The sequence below is a fragment of the Caretta caretta genome, chromosome 9 (genome assembly GCF_965140235.1).
Source record: "Caretta caretta isolate rCarCar2 chromosome 9, rCarCar1.hap1, whole genome shotgun sequence".
In the NCBI taxonomy this organism is placed as follows: Eukaryota; Metazoa; Chordata; order Testudines; family Cheloniidae; genus Caretta; species Caretta caretta.
Window position 1 is genome coordinate 82,722,480 of NC_134214.1, and position 12,610 is coordinate 82,735,089.

Genomic DNA, 12,610 nt, shown 5'->3' on the forward strand with positions numbered 1-12,610 from the left:
TGGCCCCTGGCAGCTGGAGCTGCTGGCCCCAGGCACCCCCCCACACACCCTCGAGCATCAGCCCCCCACACATCAAGTGCCCTCCACATTTAAACAGGTATTTTTAGTATGTCATGGACAGGTCACGGGCCGTGCATTTTTGTTTATTGCCTATTACCTGTCCATGACTTTTACTAAAAATACCCGTGATTAAATCATAGCCTTAATTATAAACAGGTTATAAGTCTCAATGTTTAATTACATCATAAATTAAATACATGAATTTCAATTTACTTGTGTCCGATTAAGTCATCCAAATATCATCTCATTTATTTTTTTAGCTATACATACTTTCCCTTGATGGGTAAGAAAATGCATTTTTACAAAGTCGCTGTTCAAGCACAACTGCACTTTCAATAAAGTGCTTAAAACCACTGCATTAGACTAGAATGCTATGATCAATTTAGCAAGTATCATAATAATGACACTTAGAGCTTTACAAATGCTTCCAAGTACTGTGCAAAGCATTAATCTACACCACTTCTTTGAGGTAGGATATTACTACTATCCCCACTTTGAAGACAGGAAAACTGAGTAGAGAGGTTAAATTACCTGCATAAGGCCAGGGAGGGAGGGAGGAGGGAGGGAAGAAGAGAGACGGAACTGGAGATCAGTAACTCCTGAATTCTACTCTAACAGACCCTGCTTATTAAAAAAAAAAAATCTACAGTAAAACACAGTTAATTTTGCAATCTTATCAAGCACTTGAAAGTGACTAAATGCTAAATTTAAAGTTGTCCATGAAATCTTAATTCTGTCCCTTTGTCTCTCCAATCTCTGCACTGAATGAGCAGGGTTCCTGTGGGAAAAAAAAACAGTATATGATCATGTAATTAAAAACTATATTGTAATCCATATGTACAAGGGGGCATAATTATGATTGCATGGGCAACTCCAAGTGGTATTTCCTAACCTATGAGTGAGTGGATTTGCAACCTAAATAATGGTCTTTTAATACATTTCCTAGATGTTTAAAAAAAGATAAAAACAATGTTACATACCACTGTAATAATCTCCCCATCATGCATCATCAAGAATCCTGAGACTGCAGCATGGCAGCACAGACTTCTACCACAGCGGTTCTCAAACTTTTGTACTGGTGACCCCTTTCACATAACAAGCCTCTGAGTGCGACACCCCTTATAAATCAAAAACACTTAACACATTATAAATTCTGGAGGCAAAGTGGTGTTTGGGGTGGAGGCTGACAGCTCGCGACTTCCCCCCGCCCCCCTGTAATAACCTAACCCGACCCCCATTTTGAGAACCTCTGTTCTACCACTTCAGTTACATGGCCCATATGATGCTCCCAAAAAGGGGGATAGGAAGCAGGGGCCACGTGCCAGGTCTGAGGAGTGCAGGTTGAGGCAGCCCGGCCTGGTCCAGTCCCTTGCTGCTTCCAGACATTGCTAGTATAGTGTGTTCTGTGCTGCAGCGGTAGTGTGAACCTGTTTTTTTTGTTTTTTTTTAAATAGTGTTCAGTTATTTTAACATACTACCAAAATTTTCCTGATGAATATAAGTGGGAAACAGGAAATGATGATTTAACAGTTAATAATTCAGCTAAACTGAATGGAATTCCATAGGACAAACAAGTCACTTTGCTAACCAAGTGATTTCTCCTTAACTTTGAAGGCCTGCTGAAAACAAGAGAGGAAGAGCTTCTAAATAGATAGATTAGATAGATAGAAGCAAGAATCTTTTACAATGGAAAAAGTTAGGCAACCTAAATATTAGAGGACGCTACCAGGCAATATTATGAAATCTCATATATAATGTATATGGGAGGTAGCATCATCTAATATATTAGAATTCAGGAGTCCCTGACTCACAATTCCATCTCTGTCACTCACATAACTTGCCAATTATCTAGTAGTATTTAGAAATCATAAAAAGGGAAAATTATATAAAGGATGTAAAATACGCAGCATAAATTGGAAGATGCTTCAAGGGATAGAACTTTTCCCCCCTGAGAGAGTAGAAGGAGTTAAGACTGCTTAATCCTACCTTTGCAGCATCTAATAATTGTCTTGAATAACCACTCCCCAAACTCTGCCATGTAGCTTGTCTGAATCTCTGTGGAATCTGCAGGAAAGAGGAAGAAGAAAAAAGAGGATTGAGTAATTAACAGTGTATACTTCATGTTCAGAGAATATTTCACCTAGTTGGTGTAAACATGCATAACATGGGAACTAAACAAAGGGAGTGGTTGACAAGTGATCAAAGAAAAAATAAGACGCCAACAACTGGTGGGGAGCAGGTGCAAAATAAATTGCTTCCAACTATTAAAAATGCAAAACAACAAACCTTTCCCCCATCTCCACCCACGCTCTTGCTAGGCTTCCTATCCTTTGTTCCTTGAAAGCCCTTAAGTCCTTCTTCTCTTCTCATTCTGTTTTGTCCTCAGAGGGCCTTTGCATTATTTTCAAATATCCCCTTTTGTTCTGTTTTATTCTTATCCTTGTTGCCCTCCCTGTTTTCATTCCCTCTTACCTCAAATACTAGGCTTGTACATTCGACCAAAAGGCTACAACTCTGCCTGGGAACTGCTGCCACTGCTATGAATCTGAACTTGACTGGGTTGCAAGTTTTTTCAGAAAGGATATAAAAAAACACCATATTCATAAATACAGGACTCTGCATGGACATAACATAGGTTACTAGCAGATGCTGTTACAGAAACTGGAACACTGTATTCTAAATACTGTAAGACACAGATCTTGTCTGTCTACCCTTCTGAAGTTCTTACAACCCTTTGGATGCTACTGAAACAGTAGCTAACAGCCTTAAACCTGGATGGCCGTTTTCATTACACTCTTCCTTTCAATAAGGATGGTGAGCTATGTGTCCTCTCAAGCAACAGCAGACAGGGGGCACTCAGTGTGCTTCCATAACGTAACTGGTATATTTCAGCCAGGAAGCACGTTTTCTACCCCCAATGGTTGTTTCTGAAATCAGTCCTGATACTCCTAAAGCACGTGGCTAGTATTCCACCATAAACCTGTGTTCCACAGCTCTGTTGCGATACCAGCTGCACGGCATGCACAATATAAATCAATACTGTACTTACCGCAGAATAGCAAAAGGGCAGCTCATTGGCTCAAGGCAAAGAACAAACGTCAAGAAAATGAACTCTTAAGAAAAACATTTTTAACCTTAACAAATAGCAGCATGGCCTTGTATATATTTTCTACACATCGCCTTAAACCTTCTTTTTGCACTTGTCCTAAGTCACATAGTACATTACAAATTGCTGATGAAATACAACCAAGTGAAATTAACTTCTTCACCATATAATACTTGCCCATTTTAACACATCTTATTGTATTATATCCTGCATATAGAATGGGATGAAGTATTTTTGGGATTAAACATTCTATTACTTTTAAAGATGCATCACGCACTTATGGCACTTAATGTAGCAAATGGCTTTCTAGTTAGCCAATTCATATAAGCCAATGTCATCCATTCCAGCACCACACCTCAGCAGAGAAAAGTAAAACACGGTTTTCTTTAAATCTCTATGAGAAGATCCTGTTTGCATCCTAAAGGTTTACTGGAACGTTGATACCAGGGAGTTTGTCTCAGATTTATGCTGTAGTGCTTATGAAAGGTGTCAGCATGACATCCATATTTCTACCATCAGAGTCTTGACCAAATGACGAAGACATGCCGGTCTTTAAGCATAACAGTTTTTGCAAACAATTTTCCAACTATTGCTTAGCATGATGGGTGGGCAAGGCACTCTCCATATAAAATAATAAGAAGTAAGATAAAGGGTAAAAGGGTAAAATTTTCAAAAACATGCAAGTCCTAATGACTTTCTATAGAACTTAAGGTAAAATGACTTAGGGTAAGCTTTGCAAAAGTGCTTCAGTGACTTAGAAGCCTACATTCCTGCCCAGAACAGCTTTCAGTCTTAACAGTCAATTTTTCAAGGAGTTCCCTGCAGTATCCACCACACCCTCCAGCCAACCTTTATAAAGCAGTACACAGTTGTGTGCACATCATTTGCAGAGACAAGCTAACAAATCTGATGTGCCAGTGGTCTAATGTGGTACTGGAAATCCTAAGCACCCAGTCATACAGGTCAACATTCTCAAAAATGAGTGCCTAAAGTTAAACTCCTAAATAAGTGGTCTCATTTTCAGAAGTGCTGAGCCCCTCCCTCGCAACTGCCACTAACATCAACATTCACATCACATTTTTCATTTTATGTTTCAAATAGGAAGTAAGATCACAGAAGTTGGCGGGGAGGGGAGCAGCAGTAGCCCTCAAGGCAGTAATAGTATCTGTAACTAGTTTTAACTCTCGTTTTAAACTAACAAGATTGCAAGTTGACACAGTCTCTTTAAATAAGCATGTAACAAGCCAAATCATGTCAAATACTCAAACTTTTGGTTGCCTATACAACTGTGTTTGAAATCCATGCTCTGATCCAAAAAACCAAACAAAAAAAAATCCTGTCCATGGTGGTCATGGTAACAGCACTAGAAATTTGTTACCAACAACTTTGTTTAATCATGGTCATAGATAGCATAATTCTGATCCCACTGAGAACAAAGCCTTTGGAAGGTCCGATCTCAGTTGCAACACTGTAATGTCCTCATATGATTAAGCAACTGTTTGGTCTTGCCAACGAAGATGGACCTTATCACCGTAGATGTGTTTTTGCTGTGCAACTGAAATGTGTTACTGCTACAGCTGCAGGAGAAAAACCCTCAAATCTTGGCAGACATTTGATAATCCTTTAGCTTCATAATAAACTCTTTACAGAGACAGCCATCCTTCACAGAGAACTCCCTCCAAGTAGCTCCCTTCTGTTTATATCGACAAGAACTCAAGCACTTCCACAGACCAACTGAGGAAGCATGGCATGGGAACAGAAGCAATTTCAATGGTAACGAGGTGTCAAACCATTTAGGGCTTTATAAATTGATTCCAACATCTTGAATTCCACCAGGTGGTCCACAGAAGAAAGAGCAGACCCTATTGCACTGATGTGGTATGCTCTCTGCCTCAAACAGGCCATGGATGGCATTCTGCACTAGCTTCAGTTTCCAAGTGGTCTCTGTGCATAGCCACATGTAGAGAGCATTACAGCAATCTAATCTAACTGTGGCAGAAGCTGGAATAAGAGTACAGATGCCTACATTAAAAAAAAAAAAATCATTCGTGGAAACAGCCACTACCTGGGTATCCAGCAGCAGACCAGGATTTAACACCACCCCTCATTTGCATACTTATGCTACAAATGGCAGCTGAACTCCCTAATTCAGGTGCAGTGATTAAATTAGGACAGCACTCATGACTGCTTCCCCAAATCTGTTAACACTACCCTCTTGTTTGGATTAAACCAATGTTTCTCAAATGTGGCCACCAGGGGCTTTTTGTGCGTCCACGACACTCTCCTGGTGATGGGCGGGGGGGAGAGAGGGGGTGAGCAAAGCACTGGCCCCTTCCCCTCCCTCCTTGTTGCTCCTGGATGCACCACCCTGCCACTGCCTCTGGAAAGAGGTGGGGCACAATGCTGCAGGAGCAAAGTGAGTTCTTGACCCACCTTGGGGGGGGAGGGGTTTGGGTGGCAGGCTCCAGCGGCAGGACTTCAGGAACCTGGCCATGCGGCTCTGACCGCAGGGCAGCAGGTATTGACACCCCCCATGCCTCTGGCCACGCAGCCCTGGCCTCCAGCTGTGAGGCTTCAGCCTCTGGACCCTGGTTCCAGCTTCATGGCAGCAGGCACTAGGTCCTGGCTCCAATCCTGGGCTCTGGGTGTGCAGTGGCAGGCACTGGCCACAGGAACCGACTCCTAGCCCCAATCACATGGCAGGAGGCTCCAAGCTACCCTTGGGGCTGAGGAACAATTGCCCACTGTAAAAAGAACAGGAGTACGTGTGGCACCTTAGAGACTAACAAATTTATAAGAGCATAAGTTTTCGTGGGCTACAGCCCACTTCATCAGATGCACAGAATGGAACATATAGTAAGAAGATATAGATATATACATGCAGAGAACATGAAAAGGTGGAAGTAGCCATACCAACTGTAAGAGGCTAATTAATTAAGATGAGCTATTATCAGCAGGAAAAAAAAAGTTTTATAGTGATAATCAAGATGGCCCATTTACACAGTTGACAAGAAGGTGTGAGGATACTTAACATGGGGAAACAGATTCAATATGTGTAATGACCCAGCCACGCACAGTCTCTATTCAAACCCAAGTTAATGGTATCTAGTTTGCATATTAATTCAAGCTCAGCAGTTTCTCGTTGGAGTCTGTTTTTGAAGCTTTTCTGTTGCAAAATTGCCACCTTTAAGTCTGTTACTGAGTGGCCAGAGAGGCTGAAGTGTTCTCCTACTGGTTTTTGGTTATGATTCCTGATGTCAGATTTGTGTCCATTTATTCTTTTGCGTAGAGACGGCCAATGTACATGGCAGAGGAGCATTGCTGGCACATGATGGCATATGTCACATTGGTAGATGTGCAGGTGAACAAGCTCCTGATGGTGTGGCTAATGTGATTAGGTCCTATGATGGTGTCACTTGAATAAATATGTGGACAGAGTTGGCATCGGGCTTTGTTGCAAGGATAGGTTCCTGGGTTACTGTTTTTGTTGCGTGGCATGTGGTTGCTGGAGAGTATTTGCTTCAGGGGGGCTGTCTGTAAGCGAGGACTGGTCTGTCTCCCAAGATCTGTGAGAGTGAGGGATCATTTTTCAGGATAGGTTGTAGATCTTTGATGATACGCTGCAGAGGATTTAGTTGGGGGCTGAAGGTGACAGCTAGTAGCGTTCTGTTATTTTGTTTGTTAGGCCTGTCCTGTAGTAGGTGACTTCTGGGTATTCTTCTGGCTTTGTCAATCTGTTTTTTCACTTCAGCAGGTGGGTATTGTAGTTTTAAGAATGCTTGATAGAGATCTTGTAGGTGTTTGGCTCCGTCTGAGGGAGTGGGCTGTAGCCCACGAAAGCTTATGCTCAAATAAATTGGTTAGTCTCTAAGGTGCCACTAGTACTCCTGTTCTTTTTGCGGATACAGACTAACACGGCTGCTACTCTGAAAATTGCCCACTGTGGGTTCTCTCAAATACTTAAGACTGGAACCTCTCAAAAGCAATGCTATAAACTCCTGTTTAGGTCTGCAAGAAGCATGTAAATTAACATTTGGAGTGATCAAGCATATGAACACTAAATATTAAATCCACAATATTTTTGCTCAGTGTGTGTTCATGGGAGTAGAGGGTTGTGGAGCTATAATAACCTATAGGGGAAAAAAGAATTCACAGCCACCATACTGAGAAAGAGCTAGATTGTGTATACAGTGCAGTAAATGTGCATGGTACTTTATGGACAAATAAATCTCATTCCTATTCCAAAACATTTATAATCCAAGCAAGATTATAAACTTTGAATGAGATATTGGAAAATAAAAGTTTTACTTAGACTAGTTTAGACTTACTGGTTTAAATTATTCTATTTTCTTTACAATAGTTTTTAAACTAATGATTTTCTTTCTATTACACAAATTTTACAAACTCGATTGTGAAGTATATTTAAAGAAGTTTTTATTTATAAGCTTTTATTGCAGCTCGCCTAGATTACATTTCCTTAATACAGGAGTTTCTAATCTATTTTTGTTGAAATAACTAATGTGAGGCCTGCTGTCCTGTCCCAGGACAGATTCAACCTTCCTTCAGTTTGGACTGTTGAAGAGGCAGCCCCTATGTGTAAAATGACCCGTGGCCAGATGTATTAGAGGCTGCCAAAGAAGCAGGAAGAAAACATTTTTGTTTGTTTTAAACAAGCCACCTGTTGCTTTATCTACAGCTGCAGGAACATACACGCAGGGGCAAAAGAGGTGGCTCTAGGGTCCTTCTTGTCAACTGCTGGAAATGGCCCACCTTGATTATCACTACGAAGGTTTTCTCCCCCCGCCGCTCTTCTATTGGTATTAGCTCATCTTAAGTGATCACTCTCCTTACACGGTAAACATCTGATGAAGTGAGCTGTAGCTCACGAAAGCTCATGCTCAAATAAATTGGTTAGTCTCTAAGGTGCCACAAGTACTCCTTTTCTTTTTGCGAATACAGACTAACACGGCTGTTCCTCTGAAACCTCTCCTTACAGTGTGTATGATAACACCCATTGTTTCATGTTCTCTGTGTATATAAATCTCCCCACTGTATTTTCCACTGAATGCATCCGATGAAGTGAGCTGTAGCTCATGAAAGCTTATGCTCAAATAAACTGGTTAGTCTCTAAGGTGCCACAAGTACTCCTTTTCTTTTTGCGAATACAGACTAACACGGCTGCTACTCTGAAACCACTTTCTTTTGCCTCCCAGCCCTGCTCTTCTCTTCTGCTCACTCTCTGTAGATTGGGAAAAACTGCCCTCTTATACGACAGCAGTGTATCATTATAAGACGGCAGTGTATCTTTATAACGAAAAACTGCCCTCTTATAATGATAATACTTAAAACTTACATAGCACCTTTCAATTAAACATTACTTAAATAAGCCACACAACACCTCTGCAATTAGGGAAGGATCCCAATGTACAGATAAAGGAATGGAAACACATAGGATTTGTCTTCGGTCATACAGAAAAATATGTGAGGGAGCTGGGAATCCTAGTTCTCTTTAGTCCCAATCCTTCCTCTCATGCTTCTCTCTGAAAAATCCAGTATTAGCATGGAGGCCAAAGATTAAACTAGCATGGGCAGACCGCCCAGCAGTCAGGAACAGACAATGGTGAGGCAGCCTACGGACGTGGGACATAAGTTTGTATTGCTGCTTTCCGAGCTGTTACCTGCTCCCTGGATAGCAGAATTCAGTCTCCAGTGCTTTCAGTCTAACATGCTTTTCTATCAACAGAAGTATTTCACAAAGAAAAAATGTTTTTGTGCCTTTTTATGGTCCTGTATGATGTACAAAGATGGCCCTTTGTTTCTGAATATTTCTGCTTGTTTTTTACTTCACAGATTGCACAGGCAACCTTAATGCTGGCATTTCCTAACTTCTGAGTATTTGACTTTAAAATATTAATATACTTTTAGTGCCATTTTTGGTTACAATTCTATACAGTTTCAATGATGAAACATAGTTTTCAAGTACAATCAATACTAAACCTATCTATTCCTACAGTGTCATGACTGTTAAATGTTATAAATATCTTAACACATCAGAGCAATGACTGCAAAGAACAATCAAGATTACCAAGAAGCATTTGTTCAAGGTCAAAGGCACTGAGAAAAGGAGAGTGAATGATAATAGTTGGATTGAATTTAGATTAGAGGGAATGAAGAGAGTGGAAATGGAAGACAGTGCATGACAATGAATGTGGAAAGAGAAAGTACGGGAATGGGGAGCGGTCAACTGATCAAACTGGGCTTTTCAGTATATTAAGCTTAGTTAGGCAGTCACTCTGTATGCAGAAAAATAAAGCTGAAGAGAACATTGGTTAAAATTAGTCATTTTGTGTGAGAATAACTTCACTTCCTCATTTGATTAAACTGTATTATTTAGCAATAATTACAAGAATTAACTAGCTACCTCCCCTGTGTATTTATCAGTGTGACCCCTTTTGGAAAGGCTCTTCCAAAAAGATGTGCACAGATGTTGGGAAAGAACACCAGAACCCACTAATGGCTTAAAAATACATGGGTTTCTATATTAGGAAACTCATGAGATTGTTTTTAAATTGACTGATTCTTTAAAATGGCAAAAGTTGGTTCACCATTGTAGAATGGGCCATCAAAAATAACCTTTTAAAAATGAATGCTATATGCATTTTACCAAAATATCTTCAGCTAAGCAGTTTACATTACAACAGAAAGATGACAAATTTTCCTTATTTTGCTGTTCATATTGACTTAAACGAGAGCTGCAGCTTGTTGGGACCTCTGAAAGAGACTTCTCAAGCTGGACACCGAAAATCTGAGACCAATTCTGAAAAATGTAGCTGCATGTCTCTTTGTTTCATTTGTAGTTTTTAGAGAAGGCTTACAATGTAATGCTGTATATTTAAGAGAGACAAGGTGGGTGAGGTAATATCTTTTATTGGACCAATTTTTGTTGGTGAAAGAGACAAGCTTTTGAGCTTCACAGAGCTTTTCTTCAGGTCTAGAAAATGTAACCAGAGTTTCACAGCTAAACAGGTGGAATAGGTTGTTAAGCATAAGGAGTTAACACACATTACTGAGGAATATCAAGACTCACAAACCATCTCAAACCACTAACCACGCAAAGGGCCAGTTTCCTCCAGGACACAACCGACTACCTCCAGAAACTCCACAATATTAACAATTTCCCGCAGAATACATTCCTTCCCACCATATATGTCCCTTTCAGATATGCACCTCAAAGATGTTGCCAAACTAATCCATTTCATTCTCACCCACAACAACAACAACACAGTTTGTCCAAACAACGGGACCAGTCACCGGTACTGGGATGATTCCTCAATATGCCAACCTCTTTATGGGACACCTCAAGGAAGAATTTCTGGGAAAATGCACCACAAAGCCTATGTTATACACGGATGACACTTTCATTCTCTGGACAGATGACCTAACTCCCTCACAGATTTCCACCACAACTTCAACAGCCACCATTTGGTTTCTTTGGTGAAACGTGTCTATTGAGAAATGGCCTGAGACCATCAAAATCACTTCACAGTCCATTAAACCATCCTCAAGTGATAATCCAAGTTCATTAAGTGTGTCCTGCTACACAGGACTGATCCTGGGCAACATGCAGGCAATTCTGCCCTACCACAAAAACCTTGCCTCAGTACATAAAGAGAAAGGAATATTTTTCCCATGGTTATGCAAGTGTGGGTGGGTCACCAGTCATGTTTCAATGACTCTAATGCTGGGTGGTCAGGGAAGGTGCATGATACTTGCATCTTTAAGAATACAGGTCTTTTTGAAAAGATGCAAGCACACACTAGCATATTCACATTGGTGGGGCTAAAATGCAAACTGTGTTTCTTAGATGCTAGCCCAGCTTTTGCTTCCCTGACTCATGAAATAATACACCTGGCACCTAGATAGGTGATAATTAAATCTTTCCTTGTTGCTAAGTATATGCAAGATCACAGTGGAGCATGCGTTTGGCAGATTAAAGGATCAGTGGAGATGTTTTATGAATAGGCTGGATCTCAGAGAGCCAAATATTCTTGTTACTGCTGCATGTTGTGTTTTATATAAATTTAAAAGGCCATGGGGGAAATGGCATGGGGGTGGGGAAGCGAGGGAGAGAAGAAAGACTGATTTTGAGCAACCTGACATGAGCAATTAGCTTCATCAGCAGGTCAGTTTTGTCAGTAGGTCTTAAAATTGGGTGTGGACACATGCAAAGTTGTGCCAACAGAAGACAAGTTTTACCAGTAAACTTTGTAGTCTAGACGAGGTCTTAGAACAAGTGACAAAAACAAACAAATAAATTTAATTGAAATAGCACCTTCAGTCATGAATCTTTGTTGTGACTGCTTATTAGAAACCAAGAGCTATAGAAAGCAAGTTAAAAAAAACACACTCTTGTATGAATAAAAAAATGCAGATCTGATCACATATTACACATTGTACCTCAACGGCAAGATAAGAAGAAAAATTGAGGAAAATTGAAGTTAGCCTATTTCTGCTTTTTACAGTTCTACTTTCCAGTAATGTCCATAGTTTTACTTTTTACTGTTGACAATGTGGGCTTTGAAGGGAACCCCTAAGCATACTACTTGACTCATCCAGATTAATCATATAACAATTTGCCTTATTTGCAGGACTGCTGCTCTTTCTAATCTATTCTTCTTTATCCCCTTTATATTTGTTCTAGACTGAATAATCTTTTATTATAGGCTCTGTTTCAGATGCAGGTAAACTGCTTTGGGAATGGTCCTAAACTCCCTAAAGACTCCATTTCCATTTAATTGGGTCACTTTTCAAGATCACTACGTAAGCCACATCCAACTCTTTGGTCTTTAGTAATATCCAGGTTTCAGAGTAGCAGCTGTGTTAGTCTGTATTCGCAGAAAGAAAAGGAGTACTGGTGGCACCTTAGAGACTAACCAATTTATTTGAGCATAAGCTTTCGTGAGCTACAGCTCACTTCACCGGATGCATATCCAGCAGACGTCATAAGTCAAACAGGAGCTCTGACAGGAAGCACTTCATGTGTATTCCAATTGCACTGGAAGGGTGAGATAGAGAAGTTATATTTGTGGAAACATAAAATTAATCTCAATGTTAAGGTTTGGAGTCTAGACACAGTTCCACACTATACTGTGCATAGAAGAGACTTAAGAAAATTATTTACTATGTCTGTTTTTCCACTAGAATCCATTCCTCTCTCCAGGATGCAAAAGTTAACATCTCTTTGCACTCTGTTTTGAAGCAACAAGCTTCTGAAAAACTACTGAACTAGGTAGGTGATAGAGTGGAGACAAGAACTGCTATTATTTGTATTGGCATATCACCCAAATGTCTCAATTAAAATAGATCCCCGTTGGGCTAGACAATGCACAACATACATACAAATACTGCTCCACCCTAAAGAACTTACAACTAAAGAAAAAGAAA

The 12,610-nt window shown here is 40.3% G+C and overlaps 1 protein-coding gene across 2 annotated transcripts in view; it reads right to left on the minus strand.

Moving 5' to 3' along the window:
- ABCB7 (ATP binding cassette subfamily B member 7) overlaps positions 1 to 12,610 on the minus strand; it is a 69,293-nt gene that overhangs the window by 43,433 nt on the left and 13,250 nt on the right. Inside the window, exons 2-3 of one of the 2 annotated variants that reach the window (XM_048865237.2) lie at positions 2,047 to 2,124; positions 592 to 838 (exon numbers count right to left, since the gene is read on the minus strand). In XM_048865237.2, coding sequence (XP_048721194.1) covers positions 592 to 597 — 6 coding nt within the window. In that variant the 5' untranslated portion in view covers positions 598 to 838; positions 2,047 to 2,124. The remainder of the gene's footprint in view (positions 1 to 591; positions 839 to 2,046; positions 2,125 to 12,610) is intronic. The other variant, XM_048865233.2, reaches the window with a different exon arrangement.